The 22,005-nt window shown below is 39.8% G+C and overlaps 1 protein-coding gene across 1 annotated transcript in view; it reads left to right on the top strand.

The window, feature by feature from the left end:
* zfyve1 (zinc finger, FYVE domain containing 1) overlaps positions 1 to 16,238 on the top strand; it is a 46,318-nt gene extending 30,080 nt beyond the window's left edge. The window contains exons 5-11 of the mRNA XM_028821238.2: positions 356 to 464; positions 1,266 to 1,363; positions 1,865 to 1,982; positions 2,147 to 2,317; positions 6,026 to 6,206; positions 11,428 to 11,544; positions 14,923 to 16,238. Of these exons, the coding sequence (XP_028677071.1) occupies positions 356 to 464; positions 1,266 to 1,363; positions 1,865 to 1,982; positions 2,147 to 2,317; positions 6,026 to 6,206; positions 11,428 to 11,544; positions 14,923 to 15,155 (1,027 nt within the window). The 3' untranslated portion in view covers positions 15,156 to 16,238. The remainder of the gene's footprint in view (positions 1 to 355; positions 465 to 1,265; positions 1,364 to 1,864; positions 1,983 to 2,146; positions 2,318 to 6,025; positions 6,207 to 11,427; positions 11,545 to 14,922) is intronic.
* Positions 16,239 to 22,005: the final 5,767 nt, after the last annotated feature.

The following is a 22,005-nucleotide window of genomic DNA, read 5'->3' as shown; positions in this document are numbered from 1 at the left end:
CCTAGTACACCACGCCATGCAACAAGAAAATGAGAAAATACCTATTGTGGAAACAATAACTTGGCAGAGTGGCTGAAAGTAACCCGCATTGCTCTGAGAATACTAAATGAAAAAGAATTAATAAAGTATGTGGGGGAAAATAGCCTGCTGTCATGAAAACTGTCTTCGGTTCTTTTTATGTTCCTTAACTTTTTTGGTTAAGTTTATGCAACCTGGAGAGGTAAATGTGTTCAAATACTTTATGTTGAAACTGTTTTAAAAAACTGGCACAGGATTTTTTTTTTTCTCATTGCCACTCAGCTGCCCTTCAGTAGGTTCTGGTTCTTACCCATGTTTGATGACATATCTACTGTAGGTCTGGCTGCAAGAACAGTATGAACCACTTGAAAGAAGGTGTGAGCCATGAAACCCAGAATCGCTGTCGCTACTCTGCTCAGTATGACAATCGAGTGTTTACCTGCAAGGTCAGTGAATGCTTGAAAATGTCTGTTTATAAAGTAATATAATAGATAATGGAGGTGGATTGAATTCAGTCCAGTTCATGGGTGTAGCAGAGTCCATAAATGTCATATTCGTTAATTTATACCAGTAAAAATCACTAGTCTGCATGTTATTTGGGCACACTCTGTTTCAACAGTACACTACTGTGACAGGTTGTGTCAAGGCTGACTGACCAAAACACATCCCTAGCAAGGACTACAGGGAATGGAAAGTGAACAGTAATGTCAGTGATGTTAAAATGTGCGAAGAAGATGAGACACACTGTGTAAAGTAGCTATAAAACAAATGATTGGTTATATTCACCCAAGCGTGCTCCACTATCCGCAGCATACTCAAGGGAGTGCAAGTCAACATTCAGTTAAGTTAATTTGCTTTTGAAACAGTCGCAATGATTTCAGATATTATGTTTACAAAGGATGCTTTTGTTTGCTCAAGAGAAGTCATTAAAGGCAGCGTGTTTTCTCATTCTAGTAAGGTGAATCGCTTTTCACTTGAACTACTTTTGTTTTGAGATGAGCAGCCGTACTTCAAGCCTCTTTCCATATGATCAGTAGTTATTTGATGGTTAATTTACATTATTATTTTCCATCTTAGGGTATAATGCCAGTAAATCTTAAAATACTACCAGTTATTGTTTAATTTTTTTTTATTTGCACTTCTAACTTGAGAATTTACTGTCAAAAGAGGGAATAGTATATTATTGAGTCATACAATGTGATGTCAGCTGCTGAAATATTGGCATTTCTTATTTTCTTTTTTGACAGTCCTGCTATGAAGGTGGAAAAGAAGTCATTGTTATTCCAAAGACCTCTGCATCATCTGACTCTCCTTGGCTTGGTCTGGCTAGATACGCCTGGTCAGGGTAATTATAGTGAAAGAATTGTCCTTTGAATAAACCAGTATAATGAAAAGAGTTATTTGCATTATGATTTTATTACATGAATGTACAGTATGTATTGGCATAATATGTTTAGCTAGTAAGGCCTTGCCATCCTCAAGTGATGCATTCAAATCAGGAAATTTTGCAGGTCTATTTAGTTTGGGGGGGAAAAGGTGGAAATGTAAACACAACACTGACACACTGAAAACTTAAGAGATAAACAGCATTAGACTTGAAAATAGGAAGAGGAAGAGATGGCCTGGGGGTGGCGCTGCAGGACATTCTTAGAGGTATAGAAGGCTGCTGATTTAGCAGAGTTTGTCAGGAACCCAGATCTACGTCAGGGGTTTTCCCCCACAGTTCAACATATTTAAAGGTAAAGATGTATTCTTACATGTATTCTAAATATGAATAAAACATTATTTATTGCAGTGACACCTGTAAATGTTTGAGGAATTTAAAATGTCCAATTTTTCCTTCTAGCTACGTGATTGAGTGTCCAAACTGTGGGGTGATCTACAGGAGTAGACAGTATTGGTATGGGAATCAGGATCCTGTGGACACGGTTGTTCGCACAGAAATTGAGCACATTTGGCCTGGGGTATGTCAAATATAGTTGGATACACTTTTAATTCTCTTTCTCTCCTCACTGTTTCCCTGTCTTTCCTGGCAAATCTGTCTAATCTGGACAAAATCGCCTGATATTTAATTAAGGTGTTCAGTGCTTTTATGACATGTGCCTTATAATTTATTTGCTCATTTTAGTCTGATGGCCTCCTGAAGGATAACAATAATGCTGCTCAGAGGCTGTTGGATGGAGTGAACTTCATGGCGCAGTCTGTTTCTGAGCTGAGTGTCAAACCTGCGAAAGTCGTGACCTCATGGCTTACGGATCAGATTGCCCCAGCATACTGGAAACCTAATTCTCAAATACAGGTTGGTTCCAATTGCACATTTTAAAATTGAAAGTTTTTGTGTATCCTGCTGTGTTACATTGTGTGTCACAGTGAACATGTGTCCTCTCTTCATATTATTAAATGGTCTGCTCTGTGACATTTGAATGATTGCAGTATTCCTATAGAGCAGGGGTGTCCAACATGTCGCTTGCGAGCTACCGGTAGCTCGCAACCCCTTTCCAAGTAGCTCGCCAAAGGGTTAATGAATCCTACATAAATTTGAAAACTTGATTAGTCAAATTAGGGGTGGGCGATCTTTCCAAAAAATCATATCATGATCCTTTTAACACAAAATCACGATCCACAATCTGAATTGCAATCTATCTTTTCAATGTGGCATACACTTAAGAGAATATCCGGACTCAAACTCATCAAGACCTAAGTAAGACTTTATTTTAAACATCAAACAAAGTTGAATTCAATTGTTCTCTCGTTTGCTAGCTAAGCAGTGTTAAGGAACACACCCCGAAGCTGGCGAGTGAGAGAGGAGAGCACCACCAAACTTGGCCTGTTGGGTGTTTCTTGGATTCGCGCAAATAAATCGGTATTGCAAGCGAATAATGATACACAGCAAAATGAGAAAAGTCGCAAAATCAACCGGAATGTTCAAGCAAATTATAGAAAAAAACCCAATCTAAATCCGTTAAGTATTTCTCCCGTGAAAAACGGACAGACATACAGACATTGGATTTTATATAGGATGTACTAAACTGTAGATTTTGCCACTTGTAATATTGTAGCAATTTCTCGGATGGGTTTTTTCTGTTTTCGCAGCTTAAGGATGGCTTCTTTCACCTGCATGTAGAGCTCCTTTGATCGCATGTTGTCTGTTCACAGCAGAATCTTCCACATGCAAGCACCACACCTCAAATCAACTCCAGGCCTTTGATCGCATGTTGTCTGTTCACAGCAGAATCTTCCACATGCAAGCACCACACCTCAAATCAACTCCAGGCCTTTTATCTGCTTAATTGATAATGACATAACGACGGACTTACCCACACCTGCCCATGAAATAGCCTTTGAGTCAATTGTCCAATTACTTTTGAGCCCCTGAAATGAAGGGATTGTGTTAAAAAAATGCTTTAGTTGCCTCACATTTTTACGCCCCACTGAATTAAAGCTGAAAGTCTGCACTTCAACTGCATCTGAGTTGTTTCATTTAAAATTCATTGTGGTGATGTACAGAACCAAAATTAGAAAAAAGTTGTCTCTGTCCAAATATTTATGGACCTAACTGTAAGTCAGCTGCCTAGTCCTCCACACTGTTCTTGTGTTTTATTGGCTCTGTGCCCTTTGCTTTGCAGATCTCATTGTGAACAATATACTGATTTGTGTTAGCAATGTCAATAAAATGTACAAATAATGTGCAAAACTATATTAGAATTATGTGGTGGCTGGTGCAATACTAAATATGTTTATCAGAGAGATCAATCCTCTCATATGTAAACTGTACTGAATTACTGGTTTGTGGCATGGAATGTCTTTTATAGCTCACTGTTCGTCACTCTCCTTTACACAACATCCCCTGCATGGCACTCATGTATAGTATTTATAAAAGTGAAGATGTATATGTTTGAGTAAATGCCAACAAAATATGTGTAGGGAAGGCAGTGTGGTGTAGTGATTAAGGCTTTGGACTTCAAAACCTGAGGTTGTTAGTTCAAATCCCACTACTGACACTGTGTGACCACGAGCAAGTCTCTTGACCTGCCTGTGCTCCAACTGGAAAGACAAAAGAACCAATTGTATCATAAACGATGTAAGTCACCTTGGGTAAAGGTGTCAGCCAAATAAGTAAATGTCAATATATCTTCAAATAGATGCAAACCCCCCTCTAAAGGAATATTCATTCAGTGCCAAACTGTGTAGTTAGGACAAACTTTCAGCATCGCCATCATTATCAAAATAGCACTCCTTGTTCAGAGGAAAATAGCTTTTGGATGTGCAATTTCGATAACAGTGCACGCCACATCAGTCTCTCTGTGTAAATGAATGACGATCTGTTTACTCTGTAAGGCTAATCAGAAAACAAGGTAGGGTTATACAAATGCTGATTTTATCTGACAACTTTTATTTATGCTTGTATATCTTAGCCTCTGAATGATCTAGGAAGTCAATTCTGGTCTTGATTGGTTCTGTAAAATGTCATTTTTTCACAAAACGAAGCTACTGCAGAACTACATACCAAAATACTCAACTTACCCTGAGAGGAATGTGCATGTCAAAGTTTACATGGATACATATCTCTTCACTTTTTTTCTACTTTACAGAGTGACGTCAGAGGCACTCCAACTGCCCGATGTGGATGCTGCTGGGGCATTTTCAGACACATTTGACTGTTTTTCCCCTAAGTGAAACAGATAATTAAAAATAATGTCTTAAATACTGGGAAAATTCCATTTTGCACGTTTAGTTCATTGGGGAGCTTGCCGGCCTTAAAGGTCTAAACAATACTTTATTCATTTCCTGGGGGTGAATCGCTTTGTTACGATGCTATTTAAAACTACTTTGAGACAGCTTGCACATACAATAACTCCATTGAATTAGAAAGACCTATAGGGCCACTTGCGTTATATTTTATATATGCTGAATTACATCCTTGCATAATTTGTAACTGCTTCAAGTCATTGTCTACTTTGCACACTTTTTTTTTTGCACATTCTTTTCGGCATCTTTATGATTTTTGGTATTGATATGCTGAGTAATATCTCTCTGTCCTCCACCAAGAAAAAGAACATCTACTTTCACATATTTGGCATATCAGTTTGTTGTTCTCTGAACCAAATACATTTTTTAAATTTTAATTTATATTCTCTCTATGGCAGAGTGGTGGATCTGTGGCGGCAACTGGAAGGTTGCTGGTTCGAATCCTGTAAATGCCAGAAAATGTTCCATTCCATTGGGCCCTTGAGCAAGGCCCTTAACCTGTAATTGCTTAATAAATATAGGATATCTGATTTGTATGATATCGCCTGTTTTGAATAGAATTCATACAGTATGATTGGTGATTTTTAAGACTTGAAATATGTCCGACTCCAAAGTGCTCTTTCCACATTGACTTGCATAGTGCTGTCTTGATGAACTGAAAAGTAAGTAATGTTTAAAATGCTGGACAATTGGGGAGTTTAAAAAAAAAAAATAATAATAATTTGGGACACCAAAATTGGTGTGACATTTGGAAAACATGGTAATCCTAGAAGTGAATATTCTAAATTGTCTGATTTGTATGTGGCCTAACATCTGCTTGTTAAGGTGTCTACAGCCTCAGCGTGCTATGATTATGCCAGTCACCTCCTCCAAGACAGAAGGACTTCAAAAAAAATTGTCAGATTGAAAAGAGTCTATTCTGACTTTTTGTTTAATTTGGAACTCATAAACAAGAGAGATGGATGGTTGTATCTGATGATCTGGAACTTAACCTCCACTTAACATTTCAACATAACAAGTGATTAGGAATAATAAGCTGTTCTGTATTTTTTTCAATTTGTTAATTTGTTTGGCACTATTCAATGAATATTTGTTTTCTTCTTCAAAAGTATAGTACAAAAGATCTTCATTGAGTCAATTTGCATTATGAACATATAAATGGTGATTATCTTTTATATCTTTATAAAGTACATGTATTTGATTTCTTTCCACGGTGTCATTTACTCCTCTAAGCTCTTTCCCTTGTCTTTCTCTTTAGAAATGTCACCAGTGTGGCACTGCTTTCCAGGACAATGATGCAAAACATCATTGCCGGGCCTGTGGCGAGGGCTTCTGTGATAGCTGCTCAATGAAATCCCGCCCTGTCCCTGAAAGGGGGTGGGGATTGGTTCCCGTGCGAGTTTGTGACCGGTGTTTTGAAACGCGGGGCATCTACACAGGTAAGCAGTCCACTAAGACGCATCATTCTTTAATCAGCACAGTGCCACACAACTTGGTGCTTTTTTTTTTTTTTTTGCAATGATATTTTCAGACACACCTGCTTTTCAAAATAAGTTTTTATTAAATGCATAATTTCCAAGTAATAGTATTTTGATGTAATTTTGTTTGTGTGTGTTTTTGAAATAGAGACAAAACAAAGCAGTGGATTTCTACAAATGTGTGGTCTGTTAACCAAACACACAAACCTTTGGGATGTAGGGTATGAACCAGAGTGCCTGAAAGAGAATACACTCTCGGGGAGAGGGTTTCAAACAAACCCCACACAGACCGAGACAGAACCCATAATTATGGATCTGTGAAGCAGCCGCAGCAGCATTAACTAATGCACTACTGACTGTTGTCCTCTTCATCTCATAATCTGGTCTTTATAATAAGACATAAAAAAATGGGGGAATCAATATGCATCTTAGCTATTTGGACATAACCACTTATGAAAATAAAGTAGTGACTCTAAACTCAAGGAATGTATAGAATCATGACATATGTGGAGTTATGAAACACTTGAGTTAGAAAGCCTTTAGGTAAGGTGGATAGAAACATTTGGCCTCAGTTCTCAGTTATATATATTGTTAATGGTGGGGGACATAGTGGATGGCATGGTGGTCCTTGGTTTTAATCCTAAGCCTGGATCACTCTCTGTGGAGTCTGTACATTCTCCCCTTGTCTGTGTGGGTTTCTCTGGTACTCCTGTTTCTTTTTCCTTACATTACAAAGATGTGCAAGTAAAGCTAATTGAAAGTTCTAAATTGGCCCCGCATAAGCGTGTCCTTGGCACCAATTCCAAACAACCATGAAGTGGCTGCAAATGTTTGAAAGTTAGATGGAGGGATGGATTTTTAATAGTTTCTCAGTGTGTTCCAGTAACCCCAAAAAAGTCTTTTTACAACTGTTTTGTAATTATTTATAAAGGCTTAAGGTGTTTTTGAGGTAACGTTAATTTGTTTCCAGGCTGCCCTTTTAATTATATTTGTCACCATATTTGTATTGCTGATTAATTAATCAACATGCCTGTTCTATCCTGCATTTTTTAAAGTTTTTTTTATTAATCTTTCTTTTTGTCCTACACTGTCTTTCATGTGAAGATGTGTTTGCTTATATATACTGTTTAATACAACTAGATTTTTTATTTCTGTGAAAACTAGGAGTCTCACAACCAGGCTCACAAAAAATGTAATGGTTCATGCAATTTAACAAATACAACAAGACTAATATAGTACATAAACTAAAATCTCTGGAAATTTTGTAAATGAGAGGGATGTGAATTAAAAACATTTAAATGTTCAGCCATTTTAAAAATTAAAATAATTTGAGGAATAAAAAAATTCCCCCATCACAATACACTTTGCAGAGATAATAGAGTTCTAGCAGAGTATCTACATGTAATGTTCCATCTTTTGGAGGATTTACAACTTCTCAGCATCCCTGGAAAAGCTTATGCCAAGGCACTAGAAAGGAGACTCCACCCAGTCATGGAACCTTAGATCCAGGAGGAGTAATGTTGGTACCATCCAGGCCGTAGAACAGTGGACCAGCTCTTTACCTTCATGAGGATATTGTAGGGGGCTTGGGTGTTTTGTGGACTTAAAGAAGGCATATAACCATGTTCCTCGAGGGATTCCATGGATGGTGCTGGGAGAGGATGAAGTTCCAGGGGCCTTAATAGGGGCTACTTAGTCCCTGAGTAATCACAGTGAGAGGTGTGTACTTGTACCCAAAAAATATGTCGGCACTGTTCTAAGTGGATGTGGGACTCCACCAGGGCTGTACTTTGTTTTTCATCCTGTTTGCAATTTTCATGGACAGGATATCAAGGCACAGCCAGGGAGGGAAGGATGTCTAGTTCAGTGGCAGTGCAACTGCATCACTTCTTTTTGCAGACGACCTGGCCCTGTGGGCTTCATCAAGCTATGAACTTCAGCATGCATTGAGACGATTTGCAGCCAAGTGTGATATGGCAAGGATAAGGATCAGCACATCCAAATATGAGGCCATGGTATTCAGTAGGAAAAAGGTGGACTGTCTTCTTTGAGTGAGAGTGGAATTACTGCCTCAAGTGGAGTAGTTTAAGTACCTTGGGGTCATGTTCACAACTGAGGGGGAAAAAGGTTTGTGTGATCGACATGGTTGCTATAGCACTCTGTAGTGATGAAGAAAGAGCTGAGCCAGAAGGCAAAGCTCATGATTCATCTGTTGATCTATGCCCCTACCCTTACCTATTATCTTGAGCTTTGGTTATTGACCAAATGAATGAGATTGCGGGTAGAAGCGGCCAAATTAAGCTTTCTCTGGGTGGCCGGGCTCTCCTTTAGAGATGGGATGAAAAGCACAAACATCAGTGGGAGGCTTGGAGTATAGCCTTTGACCTTCTGTATCCAGAGCCAGCTGAGGTGGTTTGGGCATCTGATACAGATGCCTCCCTATGGAGGTTTTATGGTCATGACCAGCTGAAAGGAGACCCGGGGAAAAGATCCAGAGCTCGCTGGGAGGATTATATCACCCAGATGGCCTGGGAATGCTTTGGGATCGCAGAGTATGAGTTGGCAAGTATAGCTGGGGAAAGGGGCATGTGAGCCTCACTGCTAAGACTGTTGTTTCTGGGGCCTGATCTCGGATAAGCAGTGGAAAATGAATGAATGAATTAATCTAATAGGACAAGGAAGCTGTAAATCAACTTTGCACAGCTGAATTGAGATGTAGTAAGTATTATAACAAAGTAACCTCTGAAAGACGCAGATAAAATGAGTTGTGGAATCCTATCTCACTGGTCCTCCTCATTATGTGTGCTGAAGACTCACACAATAAGAAATGTAAAGTTGTAGCAGCTTTTCCTACACTGGTTCCTTTAATAACAGCAAGAAAACATATTTTAGTGAGCCTGAGATTGTAGAGTGTGTTGTATGGTCACACTAAGAAAAGAAATGTCAAATCTTTCTTTGATTCAGGGCACGATTTGTTGAAGACCATAATCATTGTGGATCATCTATAACAGTAAGAACGCACTGCTTTAACCACTATAATCAATGATGGTATTGTTTCAAGCTGGGCTGTTTTTTTTCCTTGTTACTGCACATGTTGGTAAGCTGGTGGTGTTCAGAATAGAATGTTGTACACACATTCAGTTTTTGTAAAAGAACATTACACAAGTGTTTAAAATGCTGTGTCTAAAACCGAAGCACTGGTGCTTTTACAATTTTCTTTGTCTCTTTATTGGTGACCGTTGTCTCTCTTCTCTGACTGTAAGCTTCCAGAAGCCCATAGGAGCTTTTTATGTTATTTAGTCCTTTCATTTTCTTTTATAGAGTAATTTGAGTTACTGCTTACCTATTGTGAGCGCAGTCAAGATCTCTTCATTGATTGCAGGGTCCTGATATAACTGTTGTTATAAATATATTTTAGTGTGAAATGTGAGCATCCCTCCATTTCAGAGTATTTGAAGGAAATTTGAATGTCAGGAGCTTTTGCTGAAGTAGTTGTTTCTGTCCTTTCCCAAATTAGGCATGGGACTGAAGAATAAATCTTTGAGTTAGTATTATTTTCAAATGGCACTTTAAAGCGATATAGATGAGAAATAAATTATCTCACTAAAGAAATAAGCTTTGCTGTTTGCAGTTGGGGGTAGTGGGGGGTTTAGCGACCTACTAGTGCTCAGTAGAATACTTAACAATATGCAGATAATTAAACCTGTCAATTTTGAGCTGTTTTTTTTTTGTTTTTTTTGACATTAACATCCAAAATCTGTTTAAAAATGATTGTTTGTACTAATTTTTTTGTCGTGTAATCACTCCACAACCCATCCGGACATTTGCACGATGGTAACTACCGATGGCCAGCCATGACGGGTTTATAAAGTCCCTCAAAAACAATTACTTTTTTACTCTGTGTGCTAACAGAAAAACTACAGTATTTTAAACAGTCAAACTAACAAAAAAGCAGATTTGAACCAAAAATCAGAATTCTGTCATTTGTACCTGTAGCATGAATGTAGCCCTAGTAGCCTGGAGCAGCATACCGTATGTGTGCACATGCAGCAGGTATGGACTTTCCAGTTTATCTTCACCTTTGAAACTTTTCTCTAGAATTGCCTAAGGAGTTTGTTCCTGTATTAGTTCTTCCAAGCCTTTAGAAAAGAGGTTTGGTACTTCAAGTGAAAGGTAATGAAGAATAGGTAAACTGTTCTGGGAACTTTATAACTATTAGGGTAAGACAGTACTATTTTAACAAGTGCACAAGTCAAAAATCAGAATCTTGTCAGGGATGAAGAAGAGAATGTCAAGAGTTCACTCAATTTGAATTCAGAGACATAGGATATTTTACAATAATTGTTGTTTTTCTAAATGAAGTGTAATCAAATAAAAAAAGAATTTAGATATTTTTGGTATTGTTTTACTTTAATAAAGAGAATATATATTAGACAGGAATAGTAATGGGCTTTATGAATGTTCCATTGGGTCAGGCATGTTTTAAGCCAGGGGTGGGCAAAGTCATTCCTGGACGGCCGCAGTGGCTGCAGGTTTTTGTTCCAACCCAATTGTTTAATAAAAAGCACTTATTGCTCTAGAAACATCTTCTCCTTCATTTTAGTTGTCTCCTTCGTTAACATTTTGAACCCTTATTGCTTATTTAAGTCTTAAACAGCTTCATTCTCGGTTTTTAGTTGCTCCTTATTAGCAATAAGATGCAAATGACAAAAGAAACCAGCAGTTATCCATTTTGCTTGTTACCCTTTACACCTGTGTGTATTTATCGTGCACTATTTGGTTTAATTAAATACCTGGAAAGAAAGAGAAGAGAAAAAAGTGAAGGACTGAGAATTACCCATCCGTTTTACACTTCAAAGTATTTGGATGATATCCTTAGAATGGAAAAAAAAATCTAGGATATGAGAATGACTTGACATAGCAGAGTTAAAGCACTAACAAGCCATGAAATGTAATTATTGGCAAGGATTGTTTTCTAATTAAGCAACTGGGTTGGAACAAAAACCCGCGGCCACTGCGGCCCTCCAGGAATGACTTTACCCACCCCTGTTTTAAGCCTTCAAGCTGTGATCACTTTTGCCAGGCAGCAGTAATTAGAAAGAAATATGTGTTTGTCAGTAAAAAAATCTTTTTAGATAAAATTGTTGCCTTATCTTGATTTTCATTCGATTTATTTTTGTAGAGACTCAAGAAACTGATATTTTGGAAGAAGAAAGCGGTACGCTGATTGCCCGTAAAGTTGGAGAAGCAGTCCAGAACACACTGGGTGCTGTTGTAACAGCCATAGATATCCCATTAGGTAATAGTTTACCCACTAGGCTTTTTTTCCATTTAATTGCTACATTCTTCTCTCTTTCCTTTTAAAAAACTTAACCTGTTTAGTTAGTGGAAAATAGGTCAGGTATATGTTTGTATTCTTCCAGAAAAGTGTCATTATTAGATTAGATGACTAGCAAGACAATTTGAAAAGCAACTGGGAGGCGCAAGACACAGTCAGAAAATTTGGACGTGAGCGTCAGTAGGCTTTACTCCCAAGTGATCAAGTTACCTGAACTATTCTATAACATTTCAGTAATTATTTGCTACTCTGATTCTGATCTTTCTGATCATAAAATAGGTCATTACGATAGGAATTGATGAGAAGAAATCATAATTGATTGCAGAATTACTGTATTTGAGGGTTTCTCTAGAGTGCCTCTTTCTCTTGAACGATTTTGCTTAAAATACAATCAGCACATCATCATCTCATAATGGGCTTAAGTTTTGAATTTGGTATGTTTTCCTCTATCCATTTTAGCTCTCAGCCGTCCTCAAGAAACTGACACACAGAGACACACACCCATCATCGAGATATCAATGTTTTCAGTATCAGGGAACCCTAAAACATCGAGATCTATTGAAAACTGGAGATCGAAATTTTTGATGACTCTAAAGTTTTCGCTCTTCCTCCATAGACAATAGGTTATGGGTTGCGTAAAGCAAAAACAATGGAAGAGTCAAATACCAAGAGATCTACTGCACCACAACCAAAGCCAACGTGAGAGCCAAAAAATCAAAGTCACAATCCAATGGAAAAAACGGGAAAAGCTTTTAGAAAATTGAGTTTTAGAAACAAAATAATGATCGATAAAAACGGTTTTGGTATCCACAATCGGATGAGGACGTATACAAAAGGTTAGATTAGATTCGATAAAATTTGTTAATCCCAATGGGAAATTTAGATGCATGCAGCAACAGAAACATAAAAATAAGGATACATACTCACAGGACAATCAATCAGTCAGTAAATCTTCTTATATAATACTCTAGCGTGGCTGCCCCTTTGTCTGTCCAGGATTTTAAATCACCTGTAGCTCACAAACCATTTGAACTGTTGACTTGAAATTTGGTACACATAAACTATGTGACGTCTACTATCTGCTTTTGGGGTGATGATTTACCTCCAAGGTTATTCCTCTTTTTATTTTTATTTTATTTTATTGTAGAATCAACTCTCGGCACCAGCCAGCAGGTGGCCGTGCGGTTCATGCGTGCGGGCGCCATTCTCATCCCTACCACCTTCGCCGTCACTTCCCCTACCTCTTCATATCTTAAATCATTCTTGAGGCAGATTGAAGACTTAAGTGCCAGCTTAAGTGAAAAATTAAGGAAAACGTACTAAGTAATAATTGCAACAAAACACTGACTTAATCAGTTTTAACACAAAAAGATGCTGATGAAAGAAGAGAAGAAGCAGGCCGCTAGGGTGAAGAAAAGCTGCTCAGGAAGCAGCAAGCGCATCAACCTCTGAGCAAATTAATGCAAAACGTACAGAGAAAGAGGACGAAAACTACAAGTCAAGTGTATTCACTGCACAATATCGTGCAGTGCACAGCTACTGGACAATAATAAATGCATATTGTGCATAAACTGCAAAATGAACTTAAATAGTATAAGCATTTAGTTTGGGACATTGGGAGGGGCGGGAGCATTGAATTGCCTGATAGCAGCAGGCAAAAAAGGACCCCCAGAGGCTTTTCTTAGCACACCATGGCAGAATGAGCCTGTGGCTAAAAGGTTTCTAAGAGAGCAACTCTGGGAACGGATGGAGAGGATTTCTCAAAATGGCATGCAATTTTGCCACCATCCTGTTTTCCACTATAGCGCCCATTGTGTCCAGGGTTAGCCTCTGTGATGGAGCAGAATGTCCTGATAAGTTTGTTCAGGTATTATGCATCTTTTGTATCCAGCTTGCTTCCCCAGGACACCTGTGCATAGATCAATACACTGGCTATTATGGACTGTTAGGACATTTCCAGCTGCACACATAAAAACACCTGAGTCTCCTTAGTAAGTCCAGTCTGCTGTGGCCCTTCTTGTCCAGTAGCACTGTGTTGTCAGACCGGTCCAGTGTGCTATGTATGTGAGCTGTGAGATACTTGTAGCTCTGTACCACTTCTACATCCTCCCCTTGAATGGTTACTGGTCTTGGAGGTCCTGTTTTCACTTTGCTGTTCTGGGATATCGAGTGTTGTCTGATGAGGGAAAAAAACTAATTGAAGTCATAACAAAATGTGAAAAGGTGAGGGGGTCTGAATACTTCCTACAGGCACTGTATGTTGATTGCACAGTATGCTTTCATATTTATTTATTTTGGTATTGTATTACATTCTATCAGCACCTCCAAATCCGAGACCATGGTCCTCAGCCGGAAAAGGGTGGAGTGCCCTCTCAGGGTTGGTAGCGAGATCCTGCCCTAAGTGGAGGAGTTCAAGTATCTCGGGGTCTTGTTCACGAGTGAGGGAAGAATGGAGCGTGAGATCGACAGGCGGATCGGTGCGGCATCCGCAGTGATGTGGACGCTGCATCGGTCTGTCGTGGTGAAAAAGGAGCTGAGCCGCAAGGCGAAGCTCTCAATTTACCATTCGATCTATGTTCCTACCCTCACCTATGGTCATGAGCTATGGGTAGTGACCGAAAGAATGAGATCGCGAATACAAGCGGCTGAAATGAGTTTCCTCCGCAGGGTGTCTGGGCTTCCCCTTAAAGATAGGGTGAGAAGCTCAGTCACCCGGGAGGGGCTCAGAGTAGAGCCGCTGCTCCTCCTCATCGAGAGGAGTCAGATGAGGTGGCTCGGGCATCTGATCAGGATGCCTCCTGGACGCCTCCCTGGTGAGGTGTTCCGGGCACGTCTAACCGGGAGTAGGCCCCGGGGAACACCCAGGACACGTTGGAGGGACTATGTCTCCCGGCTGGCCTGGGAACGCCTTGGGATTCTCCCGGAAGAGCTAGAAGAAGTGGCCGGGGAGAGGGAAGTCTGGGCATCTCTGCTCAAGCTGCTGCCCCCGCGACCCGACCTCGGATAAGCGGGAGACAATGGATGGATGGATTACATTCTACTCTGCGGTGGGTTGGCACCCTGCCCGGGATTAGTTCCTGCCTTGTGCCCTGTGTTGGCTGGGATTGGCTCCAGCAGACCCCCGTGACCCTGTTTTCGGATTCAGCGGGTTGGAAAATGGATGGATGGATTACATTCTACTGTTTTAAGAAGACATGCAAATTTAAATTTCATTATTATACATGACAATAAACTTGTGTTGAAAGTGGATGCCCATTATGTGATTTTGAATGAAAGAATGAATTATGCTCTGCTTACATAATTCATTTGTAACCTCTTATTTTATTTTCCTCTTTACAGGTTTGGTAAAAGATGCAGCAAGGCCTTCCTACTGGATACCAGATCACGAGATTACCCATTGCCATTACTGCCATCGTGAGTTCACTCCCAAGATATCCATACATCACTGTAGAGCCTGTGGACAAGGTGTGTGCAATGAGTGCTCCCCTGAACGGAGGCCAGTCCCTTCCAGAGGCTGGGACCACCCTGTTCGAGTGTGTCTGAATTGTAGCCAGAAGCCTGGAGACCTCTAGCACCTCCTAGAATATAAAAGTGTGAAGTGAATCGTTCCCGTCATAGACTGTTGATCAAGGCCTATCTGTCCTGATTTGCACTGGAAGACTAGTCTTAGTGTGGATATGCTCGTTCATGTGTACACACTCTTGGTAACATCATGTGTGTCCCTTCTTTTCAAGTTACTGTTATCTTTTAGTTTGAATTTATTATTTTACATTCAGAACACAACGAGCCAGATTTTTATCTAAATGAGGACAATATATATATATTTTTTTTAATTTTATTTCACTTGGCTGTTGTTTCTTTAATCCTGTATGGTAATGAAAATAGTCCTAATTGAAATGAAGTCATACTCGCTGCCACCCTAGGAAGCAAACATAAAAACACATTTATGGACTGTTTTCTTAAATATAGGAGCCAAACTTTTTTGATCTTGTGATTTTTGACTTGTTTTAGTACTTATGAAAAATAGTACATTTTCTCAGGATAAATAAAATCTGTCACTGATGGAGCTCAGGAGTCATCCATTGGTGACATTCTGATTGTGGGGCAGGTTTGAAATAACTCTGACTTTGTGCACTTTTATTATGAGCTGTATCACGACGTTATCCCAACCTTCATACACTAAGCACAGTTTACCCTTGTGTTCATTTTTCTTAATTCATTTGGGGTAAAAAAAAAAAAAAAAAAAAGGTGTTTCACATATGTAATCTAAATTTGCCAAACCCCTTGGAAAGAGTTGGAAATGGAATGCTACATTACTGGGCTTGAGCTGTGGAGCCGTTCACTAAATTTGTTTCTGTACCAAGAAAAATGATTTGGGATCACACTCACTTTGAAAAGCATGTGGGTTGGTTTCCGCTAAAGTAATTAAACTGTAATCCTCCCACGCTGGCTGCCTAACACAAAATGATTTCAATTCAATTTCAGTTTGTTGTTCATTGGTTCACTGCTATTTACAAAGCCAAATTTACAAAAGTAGCGTAGTTAAAACATTTAGGCACCATGTACTGCGTACATAGAAGTATTCATACCTGTAAAGCTGGAGTCTCTTCCAATTTCTCTTACCTGAAAAATAAATAAATGAACATTGTAACAACTTTCAGTTTGTGGGTCTGAAATTTCAACTGTCTCTTAAATCTTAACTGTACAGCAAATTTAAATACCTTTTTCTTTTCATGGCTTTTTAAAAATGTTTTTACAGGCTGTTGCACAGTATTAAGGCTCAATCTTTTCTTTTCTTGAAGAGTTAACTTTGGAGCAATTGCCCTGAATTATTTACTTGAGAAAAAAACGTCATCTCCACGAAAACAGATTTGACAAAATTCTAACAGGTTCACCATGTCGTTCAGAATAACATTGAGGATATTTGGTACGGACTGGACATCATTACTGGACTCGGGCAATTCAAGGCTTAGTGCTAGAAGGGAATCTGGGCAATTTAATACTCTTAAGACAATTTTTTAAATCTGTGTTTCTCAAGCACCGCAACGCACTTTTGGCTCACATGCTGAGGCCGGTGGGTCACAGGTTGCCATTGTTGGGTGTGTGAGTGAGCTACGGCGGATCAGTTAAGCAACTGACAGTGCTCTGTGTTATTTATCCCTTTGTTTTTGTACAGTCATCCCACAACTTTTACATGTGCGGCTGTTTCACTACTGGGACCAAAAAATGCTTTTAAATGTGCGCATGGTTCATCAAGGCACCTCCTCACCCACACTGGTATTCATGCTTGTTAAACCAAGAGCCAACCATTTTGCATGCATGGTTGATTAACCAAGAAGAACCACACAGACAGTACTTATCTGACCATGTCCCATCCCCCACACCACCCCCAAACTTGTGGTCATAAATAAACTTTTAAAAGGTATACCAGGGTCAGGACGCCATCAAGGTTGAGAAACACTGTTTTAAACATATTTTCTCTCCTTCCACCACCACCACCACTTTATTTCAATGACAAATCACCCCACACCGGTCCTACTGCATTAACAACTCCTACCACTTCAGCTGAAATGGACATTGATGAGTCCATCTCTGGTAGTCAGTATGGGATGCCCATAACTGGTGACCAAGTGAGGAGACAACTGAGGGTGACCACAGAGCTGGAAGGAGTCCGTCCTCAGGTTCTTAATGCCTATGCTATCCAAATTTGTGGCACCCTCTGTCATCTGTTCAGTCTGTCCCTAAGGCTGCAAAAAGTATGGCTGCTGTGGAAATCATCCTGTGTTGTTCCTGATCCAAAGAAGTGCAGGCTGCTCTTCACCTAATGACTACAGACTAGTGGCGCTTACTGTGCATCTCATATCATGAAGACCTTTGAGAGGCTGGTCCTGGACTATACCAGTCTCCTTGTGGTTGATCACCTGGGCCCACTGCAGTTTGCTTATCAGACAAGATTGGAGTGGAAACTTCAGTTATCGTGGCTTCCCAGAGATGCATGGGCCATCTCCACTGATTTTTTGGGGGATTTTTTTGTATAGAGGTCCCCTCGCATTTTTAGATTGTTGAGACAGTGAGTGATTTTTTTATGGGGAAGTTAGATACTCTCCCTTTTTTCCCTCCCTATTAAATTTTTTAGGTTTAGAAATTTGTTCCAATGAGTAAGAATTTTTTCTGCTGTACCATTAGCTCAGTGTATATTATTAGAGGTATTTAGTTTGGATTCTAGGTGACTTCTTAAGGTTAGGGTTTTTAATATTGGTTTTGAGGTCCCAACTAACTTTAGAGTCAAGGGAATTTTTTGCTGGGGGTGTGGTGAGGTTAAGATCTGATCCTCAAGGCTGGATAAAGCTGGCAGCACTGTGAGGAAATTGTATCATGATTTCTCCAGTGCCTCCAAAACTATCCAGTCATTCTTGTTAAGGGGTAAGCTCAGAGATATGCTGGTGGATAAGCCTGTGGTGTCTTGGATACTGTTGGGCCAACCACAGTTTGTGAGAAGCACAAAGAACAGGCCTGTCTCATTCTCACTTCACTCTGTACACCTCTGACTATAAATATAACAGCAGGTCATGACACTTGAAGAACTTCTCAGATGATTATGTGCTTATGGGGTGTATTGATAAGGGGATGAGACAGAGTAGAGGTGCCAGATGGAGATGTTTAAAAACTGTCTTCAACTCAACATGAGCAAAACCAAGGAACAGGTTATGGACTTTCACCACACCAAAGAACCTCTGTGTCTGGTCACTATTGAACAAGTAGATGTAGAGGTGGTGCGATGCTACAAGTACTTAGGGTCAATTGCAGATTGGACTGGTCTTGTAACATAAAGAAACTAGAGATGAAAGTGTACAGTAGACTTCTTTTTTTCTTAGGAGACTGTATTTCTTTAATATGGGACATAACATCTTGTACATCTTCTGCAATTCTGTGATGCCCAGTGTGGTGTGCTGGGCTGGTGACATCACTTCAAAAGAGGCCCATGAATCGACAAGCTAATTTAAAGGGCAGACTCATTTATGGGACACACTCATGGACCTCATGGAGGTCGTAACAAAGGAGAGAACTAAAACAAAACTACTGTAACTGCAATTATGAACAAGGCTGCACATCCTCCCTCTGACATAACAGTATTGACGACATCAGAAGAAGTTTATCAAGAAACGCTACTGAGGCTCTGGGGCTACCCTGATTGTGACTGCTATTTTTATCTTTAGCTAAGTCAACAGTTTTTCTTTTGTTTTAGTTTCTTTTTAGTCATTCTGTTTTTGAGAGGGAGTTTATTTTTTGTCATAATTTAATGTTATTTACAGTTAGGTCCATAAATATTTGGACAGAGACAACTTTTTTCTAATTTTGGTTCTGTACATTACCACAATGAATTTTAAATAAAACAACTCAGATGCAGTTGAAGTGCAGACTTTCAGTTTTAATTCAGTGGGGTGAACAAAACGATTGCATAAAAATGTGAGGCAACTAAAGCATTTTTTGAACACAATCCCCTCATTTCAGGGGCTCAAAAGTAATTGGACAATTGAATCAAAGGCTATTTCATGGGCAGGTGTGGGCAAGTCCGTTGTTATGTCATTATCAATTAAGCAGATAAAAGGCCTGGAGTTGATTTGAGGTGTGGTGCTTGCATGTGGAAGATTTTGCTGTGAACAGACAACATGCGGTCAAAGGATCTCTCCATGCAGGTGAAAGAAGCCATCCTTAAGCTGTGAAAACAGAAAAAACCCATCCGAGAAATTGCTACAATATTACGAGTGGCAAAATCTACCGTTTGGTACATCCTGAGAAAGAAAGCAAGCACTGGTGAACTCAGCAACGCAAAAAGACCTGGACGTCCACGGAAGACGGAAGTGGTGGATGATTGCAGAATCATTTCCATGGTGAAGAGAAACCCCTTCACAACAGCCAACCAAGTGAACAACACTCTCTAGGGAGTAGGCGTATCGATATCCAAGTCTACCATAAAGAGAAGACTGCATGAAAGTAAATACAGAGGGTGCACTGCAAGGTGCAAGCCACTCATAAGCCTCAAGAATAGAAAGGCTAGATTGGACTTTGTTAAAGAACATCTAAAAAAGCCAGCACAGTTCTGGAAAAACATTCTTTGGACAGATGAAACCAAGATCAACCTCTACCAGAATGATGGCAAGAAAAAAGTATGGAGAAGGCGTGGACCAGCTGATTATCCAAAGCATACCACATCATCTGTAAAACACGGTGGAGGCAGTGTGATGGCTTGGGCGTGCATGGCTGCCAGTAGCAGCCAAATGAATTCTGAGGTGTTCAGAGACATGCTGTCTGCTCAAATCCAGCTAAATGCAGTCAAATTGATTGGGCGGCGTTTCATGATACAGATGGACAATGACCCAAAACATACAGCCAAAGCAACCCAGGAGTTCTTGAATGGCCAAGTCAGTCACCTGATCTTAACCCAATTGAACATGCATTTCACTTGTTGAAGACTAAACCTCGGACAGAAAGGCCCACAAACAAACAGCAACTGAAAGCTGCTGCAGTAAAGGCCTGGCAGAGCATTAAAAAGGAGGAAACCCAGCATCTGGTGATGTCCATGAATTGAAGACTTCAGGCTATCATTGCCAGCAAAGGGTTTTCAACCAAGTATTAGAAATGAACATTTTATTTCCAGTTATTTCATTTGTCCAATTACTTTTGAGCCCCTGAAATAAAGGGATTGTGTTAAAAAAATGCTTTAGTTGCCTCACATTTTTATGCAATCGTTTTGTTCACTCCACTGAATTAAAGCTGAAAGTCTGCACTTCAAATGGATCTGAGTTGTTTCATTTAAAATTCATTGTGGTAATGTACAGAACCAAAATTAGAAAAAGGTTGTCTCTGTCCAAATATTTATGGGCCTAACTGTATTTGTGTTTATTTATGCCTCCCTCCCAATGGGCTTAACTGGATTAAGCAGGTCTGAGAATGTCATCTCACACAGTAGATTCAGAAAGTATTCAGTCCCTTTCACTTTATGCAGACTTTTCTGTGTTGTAGGTTTAATTTGAAATGGACACATTTGCCATTTTTGCCCATCAATCTACACTAAGTAACCAATAATGACAAGTTGTTTACCAAACATTTTGTAAAATTTATTAGAAATAAAAAACTGAAATCTCTCAATCTTAAAAGTATTCAGATGCTTGACCGTGACACTCCAAATTGTGCTCATGTTCATCGTGTTTGCTTGAATTCTCCTTCAGATGTGCACAGAACCTGATTGGAGTCCACCTGTGGCAAACTACACTGATTGGATATCACCTAGAAAGGCTTAAATCCACCTGTGTGTAGAAGGCCCCACAATTAACACTGCATGTCAGGACAAAAACCAAGCCATGAAGTCCAAGGAACTTGCTGTAGATCTTTGTTATTAAACTGTTGTAAGGCATAGATCAGATCAAAGGGATCAAACCATTTGTAAAGGTTTGAGTGTCCCCTGGGGTACAGTGGCCTCAAGAACTGTGAAATGGAAGAAGATGGAACCTCCAGGACACTTCCTAGAATTGGCCAACTGGAAAAATGTGTAACCAGGCAAGAAGGGCCTTGGTCAGGGAGATGATCAAGAATCCAATGGTCATTCTAACAGAGCTTCAGAAGTCCTTTGCTGAGATGGGAGAACCTGTAGGAAGGATGACCATCTCAGCAGTACTGAACACTTCTGTGAATGAGAGATTACAGTTTCTGATTTTTAAAACATTTTAAAACCTGCAGATTAATGGCCAAAAATGTCACATTTACCATTTAAAAGTAATGTGCAACAGAAGAAAGTGTGGAGAAATTAAGAGAGTGTAATTACTTTCTGAATCCACTATATGACACACACATAGTACAATACAATACAATACAATACAGTTTATTTTTGTATAGCCCAAAATCACACAGGAAGTGCCGCAATGGGCTTTAACAGGCCCTGCCTCTTGACAGCCCCCCAGCCTTGACTCTCTAAGAAGACAAGGAAAAACTCCCAAAAAAACCTTGTAGAGAAAAAATGGAAGAAACCTTGGGAAAGGCAGTTCAAAGAGAGACACCTTTCCAGGTAGGTTGGGCGTGCAGTGGGTGTCAAAAGAAGGGGTCAATACAATACAATGCAGTACACAGAACAGAACAATTTCTCAATATAGTAAGAAATAAAAAATATAAATTTTAGAAGTACAGAGCAGAATTTAACAGTAGATGATATATCCCATAATAAGATTTGGATTTGTATAGAGTCCTGGAGACCTCATCCTTCAAGCTGCCTCCCCCATTTGGCCATTCCACGGCTGAAACAGTGCTGGGCCAGCCAATCCGATGAAAGGACCCTTCTTTCCCACAATTCCCGCGATCCTCCATCAGGGATGACTTTACCTTAGGCGGGCAAAACAACTTGGCAGGTGGGCCATGGCACCAAGTGCC

Source organism: Erpetoichthys calabaricus, chromosome 16 (genome assembly GCF_900747795.2).
Source record: "Erpetoichthys calabaricus chromosome 16, fErpCal1.3, whole genome shotgun sequence".
Lineage (NCBI taxonomy): Eukaryota > Metazoa > Chordata > Cladistia > Polypteriformes > Polypteridae > Erpetoichthys > Erpetoichthys calabaricus.
This window is presented reverse-complemented; position numbering and strand designations above follow the sequence as displayed.